The 20,617-nt window shown below is 38.0% G+C and overlaps 1 protein-coding gene across 2 annotated transcripts; it reads right to left on the reverse strand.

Moving 5' to 3' along the window:
• Positions 1–675: 675 nt before the first annotated feature.
• Positions 676–19,384, reverse strand: rab4b (RAB4B, member RAS oncogene family). Of its 2 annotated transcripts, none has more exons than XM_065281585.1 (8): positions 19,208–19,384; positions 8,828–8,908; positions 8,372–8,486; positions 8,214–8,276; positions 7,438–7,592; positions 4,183–4,278; positions 3,506–3,678; positions 676–2,960 (listed from the first exon to the last, which is right to left on the reverse strand). In XM_065281585.1, exons 1-7 carry the CDS (start codon positions 19,221–19,223, stop codon positions 3,563–3,565), a joined length of 642 nt encoding a protein of 213 aa, XP_065137657.1. In that variant the 5' UTR covers positions 19,224–19,384; the 3' UTR covers positions 676–2,960; positions 3,506–3,562. The 2 variants fall into 2 exon arrangements, with proteins under 2 accessions (XP_065137657.1, XP_065137656.1); XM_065281584.1 differs by having other exon boundaries at positions 676–2,966.
• Between the last annotated feature and the right edge of the window lie 1,233 nt (positions 19,385–20,617).

Below are 20,617 nucleotides of genomic sequence, written 5' to 3' on the forward strand. Positions count from 1 at the left end.
TTCACTCAGTGAAATCTGTTTTATGATTGGTTATTTGTACATTTCCAATAAATTAATTTGAATTTAAAAAAACGCACCTAATTGGCATTTGTTTGTCTTTTTTTGGGAATCTTGAAAAAAATTCGCTTCACGTTTGGATGGAAACCCCTCCACAGTAACCATTTTCCATCTCCATAATTTTATGCGCATTTTGAAGCATCAAAAACAAGTAATTTCGATTAAAAATAATTCGCAAAAAAGTTTTTAAGCTCGTTTGAGGTGGGAGATGGAAACGCATTTGCCGAATTAATTCTGATGTTGCGAACATGATTAAACAAACCCATATGACTGACCGTCTAGCTGTTTACGCTGTCGTTGTCTTTCTATACCATATTTGGGGCTCGACGTCGTCGCAATGTCCTTGCGACTCAAAAATGCTGCATTTCATTTCTTCTTTTGTGCACATCGTTTAGTTTAAGCCAAGCTGCACTGCTAATACATTAATAACTTGCCCCATTTTCTAAGCGTGCCTTGTTTTGTTTACTGTTGGTTACTAGGTTACCAATACCACGTCACTCGCTCGAACAAATGCGTTTCTTTGTTTTTCTTTTTTGCGAATTTTGAAAAGATTCGCTTAACTTTTGGATGGAAACCCAGTCACTGTTCTCCCACAAAAAAGAATACAAAGACAACGTGTTCACATAACATAAAAAACAAGCAAACTTTAATCCGTAATCTTTAAAATAAACAAGCACCTCCCAAACACTCCAATAGACAAAGTCAATCTTATTTACAGCATAGATGATCCAGATATTATGAATAAATCACACTGGTTACCAAGCAACAACTGATTTTATGCTGTATTTTTGAGCTACTCATTAAATGCACTGAAGCTTTCTGATATAAATTTTTGGTTATGAAATGCTACCAAATTCCACTACATAAGCCAACACATTTCAGATGACTCGGGCAGTGCAGTTCTTCTAACATCACCACATACAAGGTCTATGGGAACACACAAAGCATCACCATGCAAATGTAAGGGGAACAGTACATATCAGCAACATTAAAGGAATGTTCCAGGTTCAATACAAGTTCAGTTCAATAACAAATGCATTTTTGCTACCAAGAATGTAATCTCGGTCATTTCTTAGCAGATTTTGTCAATACGGCTTACCTTATATCTACCCCATAATATTCATTTTGTGGAGTCATATTTGTTGAACAAACACTTAAAACACAAAAGTGATTGTGGTTGCATGGACCAAACAAAAAAGCACAGGTAACAAAAGGTAACAGTGCATTTAAAAGAGCTCACGCAGTAATAAAAGCATGATGCGGCCATGATCCCATATGTCGGAATGTGTGTGGTTAGTCAGTTAAGGCTGTGCTTTGTGCTAGAGGAGATGTGGATATCTTCACCCTCTCCACATTCATGACTAACAAAATGCCCACAGCTATCATGGCGACATTTCCTACCAGTGAAATGGTGTCGGACTACACTTCAGCAAGGAATGATCACTCCTCAAACGATATTCTCTCATTTAATATAATTAAATTACTATCATTTTTACAATTCTATAGGTACAGTATATAAACAGTCAAAAAAGTGCACTTGCAGAAAAATAAAGAGAAATTAAAATCACGTTTCGTATAGATGAAAACACATCGGTCTGTGATGTCACCGAGTGAAGGGCTGTGCTGGCCATCACCTCTAGATCTCTCCGTCATGGGTAACAACCGATAAAGAAACAAACTAAAAATGTGATTTTAATGGAAAATAATGATCAGTTTGAATTGCCCTCCAGTGGTAATTTAACGAAATACTTACTAAGTGCATGGTGGTGTGGACGTTTTACTGACATTAAAAATAAGAGGGTGGATCTTATGAAGAAATGGGCCAATTTTTACCCCAAAATCAATATAAAACCTATCAGTGAAAAAAAATGACCATTATTATTTTGCATTGTGCCATTTTCGTGACAAATGATGGCATTTCCCCTTTGCATTCTTATTAATGTAATGCAAAATAAAATATTGCCAGTATACATTATTATAGTAAATATTACCATGATGTGTAGTTACAAAATAAATATTATTTTGGAGTTACTAAGAATGGGGAAACAAAATCTTAATGAATATAAAAAAAAGGTTTTATTTTCTTGATTTGGGATAAAAAATGACCCAGGAATATCATGTCGGTGGTTCAAAATGTATTATGCTTGAAATGTATGATGATAAACCAAGCATCTCTTTGTAAAATTAAAAATACATCTAAAATCTGAATATTACTAAATTTCAATAAATTATTCAACCAACATGAAAGTTGAAGGTCTATGGTAAGGACGACTGAGGGTAAATTGTATGATAACCTTCAACCCAACCCAAAGCAGGGCAGCCCTAAACATCTGATATGTTTCTGAAACAGATGTTTCATGTTGCCTTCACCTCTTGTGCTTTCAACAGCCCTGGCAGCATAGAGATGTACATGTAGATACACCGCTATTGCATCAGGACATTTCAATATTCATAGATGCTTAGAGCTAAAATAAATAACATGTAAATGGAAAACTAGCATGGGTGACTGTTCACATGCTAATCTGTTTTTACAACATTACAATAAAACAGTAGGGGGAACACATTCAAATGAACACCAATAAAAGTCAAATGTGTCAATGTATGAAATGTGCTGTTTGTAAAACTTAAAAAAATGTCTACTTTTGTTGAATGGTTTGTTGAATAAGCCAGTCCAGTGTATTCTGTTAACCTTTCAATGAAGGGTGAAAATCTCAGAATAAGTAAAAAAAAAGTCTATCAGTCAGGTCACCTCCACTGCCCATATCCCAGCACAGCTCATATGGGCCGGGGAGATCTGTCCTAGGCCAGCAGTTTTATCTCTGAGCTCAAGAGGTCAAAGGTTGCAGATGGACTTGATCCAGATGTGTCTGGGTGTGATGGGATCCGTGCATACCCAGAGACACCTGGAGCTGAGAAAAAGTTGACATTACTTTTATGAAAATCCACAAAAGCGATCAACATTTTTATAAAAAAAAATGACTTGCATAAAATCATTTCTGCATATTAAAGAGGACATTTCACAAGACTTTTTAAAGATGTCAAATTTGCTCGCCTTAGAGTACATATGTGACATTCTGGTTCAAAATATCATATAGATAATTTATTATAACATGTTAAAATTGCTACTTTGTAGGTGCATGCAATGTGCCGTGTTTGGGTGCGTCCTTTAAAATGCAAATGAGTTGATCTCTAAATGACTAAATTACAGTGCTGTGGTCGAATAGTGCAGATTAAGGGGCGGTATTATCCCCTTCTGACATCACATGGGAGCCAAATTTTAATGACCTATTTTTTCACATGCTTGCAGAGAATGGATTACCAAAACGAAGTTACTGGGTTGATCTTTTTCACATTTTCTAGGTTGATAGAAGCACTGGAGACCCAATTATAGCACTTAAACATGAAAAAGTCTGAATTTATTGAATTTATTATATGAGGATGAACTCACCTGAGGGGAGGGATTGTGTATGGATGGAGTCAGAACCGGTCAGGGTGTCTTGACCCCCTAACAGTTACACTGTGGTTTGGTCTGTGCAGCAGAGCCCCGGGGCTGTCTGAGCTGCCTCAGGGATGCATCGCCGTACTGGATCCCAGAACCCATCCGCTCCGGGTCCAACTCCCCTTTACATCAACAGACAGAACCACTACGTTAAACTTATATAACCTTTATTTAACTAGGAAAGTCACATTGAGGTTGTAACCTCTTTTACAAGTGAGACCTAAAACTTGCTACTAGGTAAATTAGGTAAACTTGATTACCTAAACTTAATAATAGCTGAGCTTCATCAAAGCTTTAAAAGATATTTGGGAATCTAAATGATAAATGTCCAACATATTTTCAAGTGTAAACATGTTTTGGAACTGCATCATAATTGTATCACTAAAATTGCATTTTGACAGAAACACATTACATTTTAAAAGTCTATAAAAGTAGTTGCTTGACTAAAATATTTTAAATGAACACATTATCGTGCACCACAACGCATCAAAAGATCAGTTAACCAATGGTGGGCGTGCCATCTAAAGTTGACATTATAAAATTTAGAGACAAACTGATCAGTATTGAGCTATAGGGATGGATGTTAATATCAGGTTAAAATGGGGCATTAAACAGTTTTTCCTCACCTGATTCGATCTTGTTGAGAATGGTGCGAGCACATTTGAGAAAGCCTTCTTCTACGTTCTCTCCAGTTAAAGCACTCGTCTCCAAAAACATCAGCTCTGGATGAGGAAAACATTCAAATGACCAAATCATCAGATTTTAGTGGTACAGCTTGTGTTTCATAAACGTCCATATGGATACCAGTTATCTTCAACAGTTTCATAAGGCGGTTTTAAAACCATCATCAACAGGATTCTAGTGTTCAATGTAGAAGAGCTTGTAAAAATGAGCTTACTCGTAAAAAACCTGTTCTATCACGCTGAACACCAAACAGAAGCAATGGAAAATCCAAACTCTCTAAGGTGCAAATATGTTTAATATATGATTATACAAAGGAGCCACATCTTCCGTTTGCGTTGTCGCGTCTTCCGTTTGCGGTGTCGCGTCTTCCGTTTGCGGTGTCGCGTCTTCCGTTTGCGGTGTCGCGTCTTCCGTTTGCGGTGTCGCGTCTTCCGTTTGCGGTGTCGCGTCTTCCGTTTGCGGTGTCGCGTCTTCCGTTTGCGGTGTCGCGTCTTCCGTTTGCGGTGTCGCGTCTTCCGTTTGCGGTGTCGCGTCTTCCGTTTGCGGTGTCGCGTCTTCCGTTTGCGGTGTCGCGTCTTCCGTTTGCGGTGTCGCGCCTTACCTATGTGGTGCGGTGTCACGTCATTCGTTTGCAGATTTTGTGTCTTATGTTTGCGGATTTTGCGTTTGCGGTGCCGCGTCTTACGTTTGCGGTGTCACGTCACGTCTTACGTTTGCGGATTTGGCGTCTTACGTTTGCGGATTTGGCGTCTTACGTTTGCGGATTTGGCGTCTTACGTATGCGTATTTCGTGTGTTACGTATGCGTATTTCGCGTGTTACGTATGCGGTGCGGTGTCACGTCATTCGTTTGCGGATTTTGCGTCTTATGGTGGCGGATTTTGCGTCTTATGGTGGCGGATTTTGCGTCTTACGTTGGCGGTGCCGCGTCTTACGTTGGCGGTGCCGCGTCTTACGTTGGCGGTGCCGCGTCTTACGTTGGCGGTGCCGCGTCTTACGTTGGCGATGCCGCGTCTTACGTTGGCGATGCCGCGTCTTACGTTGGCGCTGCCGCGTCTTACGTTGGCGGTGTCGCGTCTTACGTTGGCGGTGCCGCGTCTCACGTTTGCGGTGTCGCGTCTCACGTTGGCGGTGTCGCGTCTCACGTTGGCGGTGTCGCGTCTTGCGTTGACGGTGTCGCGTCATGCGTTGGCGGTGTCGCGTCGTTCGTTTGCGGTGTCTTATGTTGGCGGTGCCGGGTCTCACGTCGCGTTTGCCTTTTGCTGAATGATACAAACAGTGTAGCATCAGAGTGCTGTTATACTAAACATACAATGTTGCGTGTTCAGTAGGGGTGTAACGATACATCAATTGCACGGTTCGGATCGGTTTACGGTTTTGGACCCACGGTTCGGTCCGATTCGGTTTGCTGTGGATGTAGGGTTCCTGTCATTTTACCAGCAATGCTAAGGAACAATAGATTAACTTAACTTAATAACAACTACAAAAATAACTTGACGTTTTCTTTATTAACTTTGGCAAACAAACTTAAAATTAATTAAACTTAAACTTTAGTAATGCAGGACTGTAATTAGCTGTTTATCAGGTGATGAATATCATTCCTTAGCTAAAATGCAGAAAATTTTACTGTTGAAGTCAACTAATGCATGAAATAAATGTACTATGAATCTGTAAATCTGAGTATAATGTGGGTTTATTATCAGTAATGAACTAATCAAGGTAATCATCACACACACGCACGCAGGCGCACACACACACACCAGAGGTCGCGTTAGACTTTCACTTTTAAAAATTCTGCCATCACTTATTATTCGTCATTTCATGCTTTAATTATAAAAATTGTTTTTGTTTACATGTTCATTTTTAATCATGGACTTACAAAAAAGGCATTCAAGTTAAAATGTGTTTAATTATTTGTGAAGAAGAGAACAGATAAACAGACACCATGCATCACTTTACATGTTTAACATCCTGAAACAGATGAATGAATGTTTTTTTTTCCTCACAGTGACAGCGGAGGCGATTAAACACGCGAACTTGTGCTGAACAGGCAAAAATAAACAAATCAAATCTCTGTTGCAATTAAAATAGCAACAAACGTGTAAACCCCGTGTTTTTACCTCAGACAGACGACGTCTTGTTACATGTTTACTTGTTCTGGAGAATGATCTCGCGCTCTTCTATTTCACTTCAGTTAACCCGATCTGGCACACGCGAACGCAAGCACACGCACACAGTTACGGCAGATTGTGTGTGATTTGTCTACGACACGAATTACATTCCTGTACTCCACTGGAAACCCAAAATGTTCCCACACAAGAGACTTAAATGTGTCCGGGGGATCTGCAATCTCAGGCGGAGCAGCCATCCTGTGACCTGCGCTCACTCCCAAGTCACGTGACATGACATGACATGCACTTGGAAAACAGTAACTTTGGAATATACTATTTAGAACAGCATTTAAAAAGCTCTTATTAGTCGTTCTAGCTCTTATTAGCTCTTATTACTAATACAATTTAATCAAATATATGCAAATATTTTTTTAAATAAATAGATTAGTTAGTCAGAGATAAGTGACATTAACCTCAACAATGGGCAGCAGGAGGCGTGAGAGTACCGCGACACGACACGGGAGGTTCGCGATTCGTATCGTGGGTGGTGTATCGCGATCGTTCGGTTCGGTTCGTAATATCGTTACACCCCTAGTGTTCAGATAAGAGGATGGTAACTAACTATTATATAAATGTATTATATAAATGTAGTTAAATGTAATAAGGTAAAAATAGATTTGTCATGTATATAAAGACAAGACCGACCCACCTTGTGGGCTGTGTGACGATGTGATACATCTCAGCACAAATGAAAATATTAATAAAATTATAGCAAAAATAATGCAAAAGAAAGCATCATGAACAAAATCTAAACTTTTCATTAATTGATCTTCTGAGCTGTCAAATAAAAAAAATTTACTGTGGAAAAAGTCATTTTGGAACCTTTGAATCTGTAATACTTCAATCTGTGAAATTCATGCTCACTTGAACTTTATCATACTACAACTCTGGGATTTTCCAAGTCAATATTTGACTTTCAGATATTCGCCCCTGCTCTTTCACCACACAGTCCAGGTGCGAGTTTCTTGGAATTCTAGGAATCAGTGTTTAAAACCGAGAGAGAACTATACTGAGGAGCGACTCTAACCGTTCTCCTGGGCGAAGCGAGAAGCCTCCAGGAAAGTGACCTCACGATCTGCATCCAGATCCTTCTTATTTCCACACAGAATGATGACGATGTTGGGACTGGCCAGCGTCCGTGCATCCGTCAGCCAGTTGGTCAGAGCATTATAGGTCTCCCGACTAAACAGAGAGGAAGGCACAACAGTGGTTATCAGCCATACATATCATACTGTCCTCAAAGTTGGGACATGACTTTTTCTGCAGTCAATGCAATGCTTTTACAATTGAGCATTTAAAATGTCAATGTTTAAAATCATGTTTGTAACCTATGAGAGACAGAGTGAGGAAATACACGAGTCATAATGCAGTCCTTCACATTTTCTTACTGTGCACACATCAAACTTCCTGGAAACTTGCCTTATGGTCTCCATGGCAACCCTTAGCCTGTGATCAAAGTAACAGGTGAACGGATGACGTTTCAGTGTAAAGTGATAAATGTGGGTCTGACGGTTGCTAACAGATGACCCTATATTCAATCCATCAAACGCACACGCAGTCAAGCAATCGCACACAATCCATCACACTGTTCATTTTTCTTTTGCCGTGTCTGTGCTATATACAGCAGACACTTTGTTTAATGGACTGAATCTCACTGGGTTGCTGCTTGTCAAAATATAATATTTTATTACCGAGCTGTCAGTCTCTCTCTTTATTACAATGACAGTAGCATAGCCCAGAGCTACAAGCAAATATTTGTTTTAAAGCATAATTTTAAGAGTGGATACAGGAATGTGGTCTTACCTTGTGATGTCATAGACTAGAAGAGCCCCTGCTGCTCCACGATAGTAACTGCGGGTAACCGACCTATAAGACACAAGCAGTTACCGACCTTAACCGATCATATTCATCATGCAGCCATGACCATGAACATTTTTATAGACCAATCACAGGAAAAGTACCTAAAACGCTCCTGTCCAGCCGTGTCCCAAATCTGCAGTTTTACTGTTTTGCCGCCAACGTTGACAACTCTGGAGCCAAATTCGACACCAATGGTGTGGTTGGAGTCCTGTTTGACTGTAAAAGATATTGATTGGTTAGTAATTTGCACCAAAGATATTGCATATAAAACAAGAATAAGCACTCATTACTATCAATGGGTAAAATAATGGTAAAAATTGAGTGTTTTAGGCATTGAGACTTTACTAGGAATTGTGATATTGATATTAGATTTTGAGACATGAATAAAATGCTTTAACACCCTTATTCACATATCAAGTGCATGTAAAGCTACTCTCATTATCCGAACGATCTTAGCATTCAATGGCCTCCTCTCTGTCTCTGGTGAATGCTGCGAGAACAAGAGGTCATTTTTTAATTAAAGTCATTGTTAAAGAGAGACATTAATAAGCTCTTACACTTGTTCTCTATGAACTGGTGAAGGAGGCATGATTTCCCAGTCCCAGCGCCGCCAATCACCAGGAACTTAAACAGGAAATCTGAAACCAAGAGAAAGAGAATCAATATCACGGTTGAGCTTTGCAGAGAACATCAAAGGCAGGTGGATCTCCTCTGTACCATACTGATTTCCTTTAAATCCATCTAAAACTAAGAAGTTTCCCTTCATTCTAAACAACAGGTGCATTTAAATTAATTGTTCACCAAAATTATCTCACCCTTTAATCTACTCACACTCATTCCATCCCACAAAAAATTGTCAAAATATGTAACCTAGCTGTAACTGGAGCAGTATCCTTTAAAAAGATACACATTTGTACTTAAAGAGTTGATTATAGTACTTCAGGAGGTACATATTGGTACCCGTAGGTGCATATCAATCGGGCTGGAACTAACAATTATTTTTATACTCGATTAATCTGGAAAAATATTCTCGATTAATCGACAAATCAGATAAAAACAAGTATTACTCAATTAGATTTTTCACTTATTATAGCTATATAAAACACTAAATTAGGGTATTCACGTGTAAAAGTGTACTTTTAAGAAAATACTACCGTTTTTTTACTAATATTCTTTTTGATATTTTAAGCCTTGATATTTTAACAAACAAAACAGAATGAGTCTTTAGGGATGTTCTGGTAAGGAAATTTTGCAACAGATTATTAAACTCACTTTAATCTTCAACTTCAGACCTTGATGGGAATTATCATTATTTGTTATTAACTAAATAAATCAGCCATTATGATATGAAAGTGATATACATGCGTTATTACAGGAATAAAAACCTTGATTTCCCCCCTTACTTTAAAACAGATACTTAGTTTGTGGTTCAATACTATTTTTATAAAACCCTACAACAATTAAACAAATACAAACTAATTTAAAGGATAAAATTAAACCTTTATTAACAAGCATTCTTTTGCGTTTTGCCTCTGTCATTGTCCTGTAAGTGTTGCCAGATCCACGTAACAAAACCAGCCCAATGACAATTCTAAATTAGTCCAAAAGCCTTCCATATCTAACCCGCAAAAAACATCAACCTGCACAAAAAGTTTAAAAGAAGCCCAATTCAGAACTCTGCAAAAAGGCAGAGGACCTGGCAACGCTGTGGTCCGGGTAATGCTGCCTTGCTTTTAAACAAGCTGGTTGCGTGGTGAGAAAAAGATGTGCCTAAAAACGTGCAACTCACCCTGTATAAAGAAACAGTGCCTAACTTTACTGTACTTATAAGCGCACAGTTCGCGCTGTATAAAGCAGCCGCGTGTCCGAAGTTCATTATCAATTTTTATCGATTTTATTGATTAGTTGTTGCTAGGTATGGGGTGGTCTGAGATTTTGTCGGAATGATAACCTTAAGCAAAAATATCACGGTTTCACGGTGTTGCAGTATTGCCATTCCAACTATTTATATATATAAATAGTTTGTGGCTTTTAAATTTATATAGACATAGCACAATAAAATAAATGTTGGTGACATAATAGGAGGGTGTCTCGGTGAACGTTTGCGGTGTGCTTATGTTCTGAGGAAGCGGGGCGGATCCTGACCTGACCTACGCAAAAGACCGCAGGGTTCAGCTGCTGACCTGTGTTTGGCAAGCCGTCTCAAAAGCTCTTTGTGTTGTGAGACCGCAAAGAAAGAGCTATTTGCATGTGTGGGAATGAGATAACTCAAACAGAGGAAAGATTCAGCATTACATGAGGATTGGTGGAAAAGATGAATACGCATGGACCATTTACTGCAAGAAGGCAAATAATGGATTATTACAAAACAATATGTAAAGTACTGTGCAAAAGTCTTAGGGCACCATTAGATTTGTTGTTTTTGCAATGGTATAGTGACCATATATGTATTTCTCAGTCTCTTTATTAGAATACAACCAGAAAATATTGTAAGCTTGCAGTATTAAAAAACAAAGAAACTAAGAAACTCAATGAATTCTGGGATTGCCTTCTCAATAAAGACTACATGTAATGCTGCCAAAACGAGGTTATCTTAATAGACAGAATGATGATCCTGCCTACCTTTTGTAATATCCTTCAAGTAAGGAGTGTGCTTCGGTAGGCAGCTCACTATGTTTTAGAACAATGCAATTTCTATGAATTTCCAGTGAAGAAATGGAAAGCATAAACACTTCAAGGTAATGTTTAGGTAAAGTGTACCCTATTAAATAAAGTGGTCTGTATTGCGTCTCATTAGATAAAGTAGTCTATTTTGAGTTCTAGTGCATACAAAGGTCTATACTGAGTCATAATAATGAAGTGGTCCAGTCTTAGAAAGTCAGCTAGGTACATGCTCACATAAATCATGTACTTTTTGCAGATATTTGTAAATGTAAATTCTCACAATTTACAAATGCCGGACCTTAAAGGGATACTTCAGCCAAATATCAAAATTACACCATGTTGTACTCACCCTCAAGCAATCAGAGATACAAATGTCCATCATCTTTCAAACACATTTGGAGTTATTTTAGTAAATGTCCTTCAAAGGGCGTCCCTCAAAGGATCCAGCCTTCGATGGGACACAGCTAATGCGCAACGTACCCCTGGCAACAAATGCTCACTACGCTAAACTCTCTCATGAGTCGTGTGATTCCAAGATGGCGCCGTTAGTGGAAGCTAGGTATTACAATTGATAAAGTTTGAAATCTGGATATTTTTCTTACAAAATCACATCGATTACCTGCAGAAGACAATATGAACTCAAATTAACTCAGATTCAGTAACTCAGATTAAATCTCTATTACCCTTGTAAGCCTTTACACCACTTGATGTTCCTCTCTGCTGTTCTAAATGGTCTGGCTTTGAGTCTATTACCTTGGATTCTCTTAAAGAGATTGTTGCTGGTTTAAAATCTACTAGCTGCCCTCAGGATGTTACTCCCTTACTTAAGCAAAGTTTTTCAGGCTTTTGGACCTAATTTGTTGCCTGTCATTAATAAAGGTCTTTCTACTGGGACCGTACCAAACTGCCTTAAACATGCTTCTGTTTTGCCTCTTCTTAAAAAAAAAAAAATCATTTGAACCCTACACTTTTGAGTAATTTTCGTCTAATTTACCTTTTCTATCAAAAATTTTAGAAAAAGTGGTCTTGAGCCAACTTTTGATATATTGCTTACCACTGATACCGGACAGTCTGCAGCTTTAGTCTTGCTAGACCTTACAGTAGCTCCGTTTTGATCACAACATACTATTATCACGTCTTGAAGCATCTGTTCTTCCTTTGTTAAACAGTTGAGTTCTGGTATCCCTTAGGGATCTATTCTCGGCCCGGTACCGTTTAATTTCTACGGTACCTCTGGGTTTTCATCTATACGCTGATGACACACAAACAAATTGCCTATAAATCATTACAATAAACTTGCCTTTAAGCCTTTATTAGACTGTTTAGATTAACTGAAACTCTGGCTTGCTAGTAATTTCTTAAGTCGTAATGAAAGCTAGGGGTGTCACGATTCTCCAAATCCTCGATTTGATTACATTTTCGATTCTAAGGTCACGATTCGATTCAATTCTCGGTTTTTACTTTTTTTTTTGAAAGACAAAAATGCTATGCCATTATTATTTATTACTATTATAGTTTCACATTAACATGCACATTGCGTGCTTTTCCTTGCATGGGGGGTTGTGGGCTTCACTTTACGCGAGAGAGCTTGTATGTAGAGAGAGGATTTCTTCTTGCACGCACCTGCACTTAAAGCGCGTCTTGGACTCCTAGCATCTAAAAATAAATCCAGCGTGTCATAAGCAGCTGCGCTTCTCTCGGTCTCACGTGCACGCGCTCTCGAATCTGTCTGAACCCTAAACAAACTAAAATAGTAATCCTTACGTATTTGTTCAGTTTTATGCGTTTCCTGTGAGCTGAGGCAAACTATCCCTTTTGTTTAAAATATAATCCGCTGCATCTTGGCGCCTCACTCTCGCGCACTTGCAGAGAGCTGTGCTCTGTCCGAAGTCAGAACACTAGGTAGTAATCCTGTTTATGATATGCATTTCAAGGAGTTGCAGCTATACATCCCTCGTGTTTAAAATACAAATCTCTGCGAGTTTTTTTCCCCCGCTTGGCAAGCTGACCGGACGGACATGGGGGCGTGGGAGCATAGACGATCCAATTTTTTAATTCGAAGTTCGAGGTTGTGACTTAATTTCGATTTAAAATCGAAATCGTGATTCGTGACACCCTTAATGAAAGCAATTATTTTGTTTGGTTCAAATGATCACAGCTCTCCTGATGTTGGTCTTGATACTCTGTTAACTTATAAAGCCAGCTGCATTAGAAATCTGGGGGTTTTGCTTGACAACAGCATAGAAACAAGACTTAACAACAGAACCTATCAACTTTGTCTTATAGCAAAGACTAAGCCCTTTTTGTCCGGTAAAAATCTTGCATCTCACACTTACAGTTAGGTCAAATTGCTGCCGCCCGCCTCCTCAAAGGGTAAAATGATGCCGCGTAAAAGTGACCACATTACACCGGTTCTAATTTCGCTTCATTGGTTACCTGTCAAAAACAGAATTGATTTCAAAAATTGGTTTTTGGTTTTTAAGGTTTTGCGGAACCAGGAACCACAGTACCTATCTAAATATTGGATCCTTCTCAGTCTAGATCACTTGGATCTAGGGACTGATTTATTATATGTTCCTAGAAGCAGACTTAAAAACAAGGGTTATCGGGCTACTGCGGTCATCGGTCCCAAGTTATGGAATAGCTTTCCAGCCTACATAAGGTCATACAAACTTTGTCAATTTTCAAATCTGCCCTGAAAACTTACTTTTAGGGATGCACCGATACCACTTTTTTGGAATACGAGTACGAGTACTTGCCGATACCGAGTACTTAATAAAAAACATGATTTAAATTTACAGGTAACAGCTTTAGTCATATAATTTAACAAAAAAACAAGGGACTAGTTTTCCAGTTTGTTGTAAACTCTGCCTCTTTGGACAACACAAGAGGCATTAACCCCTTACACGCTGCTCAAACATAGATATTTCTCAGACCATGGTATCGATCCCTGGTATTGGGGGACTTTTAATGAGTATGAGTACTTTAGAAAATGTGGTATCGAGGCCGATACCCGATACCATTATCGGTATCGGTGCATCCCTACTTACTTTTATTGATTCATATTGATATTATTATCTTTTGTTACAACCTTTTTTAGGTTTTTTATAAAAAAAAATCTTTATTTTAATTGGTTACAAAAAATAACTCCAAGTGTCTGAAAGATGATGGACAATTGTATCTTGGACTACTTGATGGTAAGTAAATCATGGGGTAATTTTGATGATTGGCTGGAGTATCCCTTTAATGCTGTAATATCACTTTCCATTTCCAAACAAAAGGAAGTGAAAGGACATTAAAATGCAGATGCAGTAGTTTCATTCAGGTTTACTAGGGTAAAGCTTTATTAAATGTTTAGCACTAGACTAGTGAACAATAAGATAAGCAAGGCCAAACAAAACTAATATACAGCAATATGTCTGCAATCAACAAAAATCTGTAGCATGCAAAATCCAAAATTTGTAATAAAACTTGAAATTGAAATACTAGGATGTGGCATAAAATTGAATATAAATGTTTTATTTAGTGGCTATGAGCTTTGATCTGTTATAGTAGAACAGCTTAATAATACTAAATCTGGATGTCACACATAACAGATGCTACAATGAAGTCATATGAAGACAAGAAAACACTTGGCATACAGAGTCCTATACAAGTGACTGTCTGTTATTAACTTTGCCCATGGAGATTAGATTAAATTGGCTAAAGATATCAATACGCTACTGAAGAGCCATTACAGTGGTAGGGCAAGATGGTCATTCATTTTCTATTGGCATGGATAGTGATTTTCAGCCAAGAACAATGAAACGGACACTGTGTCACAGCAGAGGGTTGAAGGAGAAAGAGGATAAGAGTATGGGAGGGGAGTGGGGGATTTGCAACATGAAACTAGTATTCACATTAAGTCCATTAATATTTTATCATCTACAGAACAAATACATCAGTCGATGATATAGACCCAAGACACAGAGTTCAACAATACAGAGACAAGAAGTCTGAAGTCATCAGCCAGTGATTCGTAAGAGGCAATGCTGTGCCCAACAACATACTGTATGGGGCGGTTTCCTGGACAGGGATTAGACTAGTCCTAGACTTAAACACTTTTAAGAGCTCTCCAAACTGAAAAACACTTGCACTGACATATCTTAAAATACATCAGTGCCCTCTGTTTTACCTCAAAATGAACACAGGTAATGTTTTTAGTAAGGCATGTTTGTTAAAACTAGTTATATTTCCTAATTAAACTAAGACCTAGTCCTGGATTAAGCTAATCCTGGTCCGGGAAACCGCCCCTATAAGATCATTAATAAATAGTAGTGCACTGCCTACATATTTTTAAAGCATGTGTGAAACAGCGCGCAATAAACGATTCAAACAGTATTAAGCTGCAATGTCCTCATTACGTTGAACAAAGTTACGTACAAGTTAGAATAAAAAAAAAAGTAACAGGCATATTTAATCTATGTTTGTGTGATATCGCATGATAAGTGAACATGACCTCGGTAGGGTGTTTTTAAAAGGGTTTTAAAGAGGCGATATATTGCTAAAGTGTTTACATGTGTGTGTTTTTTGCATAAAAATTAATGTCATTAGCATTTCATCTGATCACAATTGCTTCATTTCTGTCTACTGTCTTTCTCGGAAGATTTGCATGCGCAGCTCAGGACGGAACTAAAATGATAACAAGTCTGACGTTCACAATGCATGTCATTTCTGCATATTTTGCGTGAAATCTGTCTGTTTTTAGCTTAAAAGTATCAGCAATGCTGCCGCTTTCTATCCTTGTTTTGGGTCAACACAGTCTCACTCACACCCACCACCCGGCTGCCGCCATGCTTGCACGCGCACCAGATCTCAAACAACAACACACCTGCGGCTGTGGCGAGTTCGAAGGACCGTAGCAGTGACGCCAATAAACGGAAACGACAAGATGATTTATGGACATACTTTCAGTATAATCCATCAGACAGAAAAACGGAATGCATATTGGGAGACGACGGTAAATGTGTCCACAAACTAGGTGGGAAGAATACCACCAACCTCAAGCGGCACCTGAAGGCTCATCACGGCAATATTTTTTTAAAGGTAAGTAACAAGTCACGCTGTTAACATATCATATACATTCAATTTTACTCGACATTCTGCTTTTTGCACATTTCATGGTAAGCTTAAGGTTTTACATGTATCTACTTGTCAAACCTAAGCCCATTTCCAATACATTTTGTGGTGTATTTAAATAAGGCAAGGCACGCGTTTCTCAACTTTATAAGTGAGGTATCAGCGTAACACACAAACTCAACATGAGGGTATATCAGGTTCAACTTTTTTATGACGACATGCGCAGAAGGCACACCAACTAAAACAACGGCAAGACCTCAGGGACAACCTTAATGCACATTTTAATAGTATTAAATACACCACACTTTTTAACCTAAATTAATTTGTCAAAAAATACTTTATTTACTAAAATTGACTTAAACTTGACTAAAACCTTTTTGTGTTTTAATCGACTAAAACTTGACTAAAACTAACAATTTTATAAGTGACTAAAATGTGACTAAAACTAAAAGCATTTTCGTCCAAAAGACTAAGACTAAGACTAAAACTAAACGGGCTGCCAAAAACAACACTCAATAACAGGTGATTCAAGTAGAAAGTTAGAACGTTTCAAGTTTATGAGAATGTCGCCTTTTCGTCTCCAGGTGAACTACTTAAATGTAAATCTGTGATAATGGAGTCATCTTGCAGTCTATTGGCATACATGAGTATAACCAAAACAACAATGGCAGCCTACAGGATTGTGTATGTGCTGCTCAAGGTACTGAGTTTATAAAGGCTTCTCATATTTCATCCATACAAAACTGCTTGATGCTTTTGCTCTCTTGATTGTTTGTATTTATCGCTCCGTAGAAGAATACATATGTGTGCAGTGTGTTTCTTTACAAAGTAGCATTGCCATCTACTGGCCTGGCACACATAATACTATTGAGTTTTTGCCAATCCATGTAAAGGTCCAAGTATACCTGATTTTTGTTAACGTACACTAGCCTAGCCACACAATCGTACACACGCCTACACCAGCATTCGATAAATATGCCTCTGGAATATATTTTCTGGAATAGCATTTGTAATGCTACTTGGCACAATAGCGCCCTCTGGCTTTTGGATGTGGTGACAATTCACCGTAATTCATTACAATTCATTCATTGAGAAAACGCGCATCTGCACGTCACAGCCCTAATTCTGATTACTAAATTTGCATCACGAGCACTGTACGTTGACCCTCATGTGCACGTATAAAGTGAGGAATATCCAAGGCCTTAAACGAGGATCTTTTTGAGAGTATTGTGTGTATGTACAATTTTTCAAAAACACAAAAGGAAAAACATTTAAGTTTTTTACTACATCGCTGTCATGTAAACGTAGCCTTATGGCAATACAACCGTTAATATATTAAGAAAGGATAGCATTTTCTTATCAGAAATAAGTAGCATGGACAAATGAATTATACACAATAAGACCAGAATTGTGTACTCAAGAGATTAACATGGCCAATTTGTTTTTAAACAGATGCAGGATATTGCATAATGCTCCAGATACTGTACTGCAAAAAAATCTGTATAAGGTCAAATAGAAAAAATTATCAGCAGCTTAACACTCTAGTAGGTATGGCCGGTTACCGGTTTTAAAAGGACACTTTACCCATTTGCATAAAGCTTTGTATAGTTAGAACCCCAGTCATGTTTTTGAATGGTCATGCATCATTTCCTCAGTTGCCGCTGAGACAGGAAAAATACAGATTTTAGTGCTGCACTTCCTTCTTTCAATGATGTAAAATCATCATTTTGCATCATTGAAAGAAGGAAGTCCAATATCTTTGTTGAGGTGTGAGACTACAAACACCCCTTTTCTCTGTCAAATAGGCACCAAATTCTAAATGTATGTTACATTTCGACTACAAATATGACACACTTTCAATAAAGATTAATGTTTCTATGGGTGAAATGCTCCTTTAAGGCAGTGGTTTTCAAACTGGGGGCCGGGGACCCCAGGGGGGCCCCAGTTTTATGACATTTTATAAAATAAATTAATTTATCATGAATTCTGTGCAATTAAACCTAAAAAAAACAAGGCTTCTAACCAACAGCACTACTTTCTATCATTTCATATGTTTTGTTTAATTAAAAGTTGAGTTTTAGAACAGTTTTTTGTCGTACATTTTCTTTGGGGGGGGGAGCGAAGGAATGTGCCGTACACAAGGGGGGGCCGCACGCTAAAAAAGTTTGAGAACCACTGCTTTAAGGAACACAATGGTTTTAAAAAATGTTCTGTGCTGCTGTTTCAAATGTATGAGCTGTGTTATATATATATATATATATATATATATATATATATATATATATATATATATATATATATATATATACCTTTTGTATGTTTCTTAAAAATTAAAAGTATTGTGTCCGGTTGAAAAGTTGTTGTATAACACCTTTTAGTCTTGCAATGGAAATACCGCAACATTGTGGTATTTTTGCTTAAGGTTATCAATCATACCGCCGAAATCTCATACAGCCCCATGCCTACAATAAAAATCACTAAATAAAATCACATTCAACTAAATACCCTTGTCAGTCTGATCAATGTCAATCACAACAAGTGTTGCAGGGTTGAAGACAGCGAAGTGAAACAGCGCAGACACAGTTCACGTGCTGAAGTACGATGCTGCTTGCTGATACAGGTTCTGCGTCACTGTAAACGGAAGTGGCATCCAAAATAGCATTTAACAAAAAAAATGAAATATAAAAACTACGCTGATAAACTGATGGTTTATAAAGTTGATATTTAGTAAGGCAGGAGATGAGTTCAGACCAAAACGATGCAAATATTCCATTAAAAGATTATTAAGAGTGCTGACAGCAATTACTGAAGAAGAGGAAATCCTAAAAGGTATTATTTATCTTAACACGTGTACATTTTATAGGGACATAATATTCTTTTTTATGATACCAGCAGCAGTAACGTTACACAAGCTCAAACATGTGCAGATGTCTTGACAGGCCCATTAATAAACACAGCCTGTACACACTACAGTAACGGAAGTTGTTTTAAAGGTATCTGATGATATAATTATAAAATCTCTTAAAAATGTAATACAAGTTTGGCTGTTATCCGTCTGCTTGAGGATGAAGGCGATGCAGCACGCGCTCACACGAACGCGCCTGTACTCGCTAGCATTAGCGCTAATAATAACAACCCAATGAAATGCTTATTACCGTATGTCTCTGACATGTCGCTCCCGCCGATGATAAAACTCAAGTGGCTGTTTTGTCTCCCTCGGATACACTATAATGTTTGCAGCGGTTTTGTTTGTAAATAATGCTGAAAGCCGCAGCTGCTAACGCCTCTCACTATTTCCTGCTTTTACAACACTGACCTGCTCGTGCACGGCGTGCGCGTCACTGAGGTTGATGTCATGACGCAAATGAAACCATGTGGGTGATAATGTCAAAAATCGTACTAACCTCAAAATGTTTCAGTGTCCGTGTTCAGATTACAAAATTAAAACGACACTTTTTGATTTTATTGTTTTGCATAGTAAATCCGCCATTCTCACTAAAATTGGAACAACCCCCCACCCAAAAAGTAAACTTAGCCTACTATATTAAATTGTAGAACATTATAGTAATTCATGGGCAATACATATAGTATATTAATATTAAAAACTAATATATTTTCAGATTTATTAATATTTCCCTCCTGAAAAATCCAGCTACAGCATAAGCTGGTCTCTCAGCTTGGTTTTTGCTGGTTTTGCTAGCAAGCTGGTCTAGCTGTGTTTTGCTCACTTTTTGAGCTGGACTAGCTGGACTTAGCTGGTCAGGCTGGAAGATCAACTGACCGACCAGCTTTGCCAGGCTGGGTGGACTACCTTAAACCAGCTAAAACCAGCTACCAGCATAGTAGGTATATAATATAGATTAAGAACACTATGGGGTGGTTTCCCAGACAGGGATTAGTTAAAGCCAGGACTAGGCCTTAGTTTAATTAGGAAATATAACTAGTTTTAACAAACATGCCTTACTAAAAACATTACCCGTGTGCATTTTAAGGCAAACAAAGGGCACTGATGTATTTTAAGAAATGTCAGTGCAGGTTGCATTCAGTTTGGACAGCTCTTACATTTATTTTCCCTGTCCGGGAAACTGCCTCTATAAGATCTAGAAATTTTACTACAGTTTATATTAAATAGGCCACTAAAGTACATTACAGTATTTTTATGTCGGATGCCATTGTCATTACTACATTACTAAAAAAATATTATATAAATAGTTTACAGAAAATTTTATTATGGGCAGACGGTTTTGATACATTGGAAAAAATGCATTGGATTACAGAATGTTTTTTGGGGCGGTTTCCCAGACATGGATTATCTTAAGACATGACTAGGCCTTAGTTTTATTAAGAAATATAACTAGTTTTAACAAATGTGCCTTACTAAAAACATTACATGTGTGCATATTGAGGCAAAAAAAAGGGGCACTGTATTTTGAAGTCAGTGCAAGATGTTTTTTTATTCTGGACAGATCTTACATTTATTTTAGTCTAGAACTAGTCTAATCCCTGTCCGGGACCCCCTCCCCACCCCTTGTTTAACTTAATCACAATAGAGTAGACTATTTGAT

The sequence above is a fragment of the Paramisgurnus dabryanus genome, chromosome 8, assembly GCF_030506205.2.
Source record: "Paramisgurnus dabryanus chromosome 8, PD_genome_1.1, whole genome shotgun sequence".
Lineage (NCBI taxonomy): Eukaryota > Metazoa > Chordata > Actinopteri > Cypriniformes > Cobitidae > Paramisgurnus > Paramisgurnus dabryanus.

Excerpts from the sequence above, each read along its gene's own strand:
- rab4b (XM_065281585.1), bottom strand. Across the intron at positions 8,487-8,827 it reads CCAGTTCATAGAGAACAAGT|TCAAACAGGACTCCAACCAC; the intron begins GTAAGAGCTTAT and ends TATCTTTTACAG. Across the intron at positions 7,593-8,213 it reads CTAGTCTATGACATCACAAG|TCGGGAGACCTATAATGCTC; the intron begins GTAAGACCACAT and ends CTCTCTGTTTAG.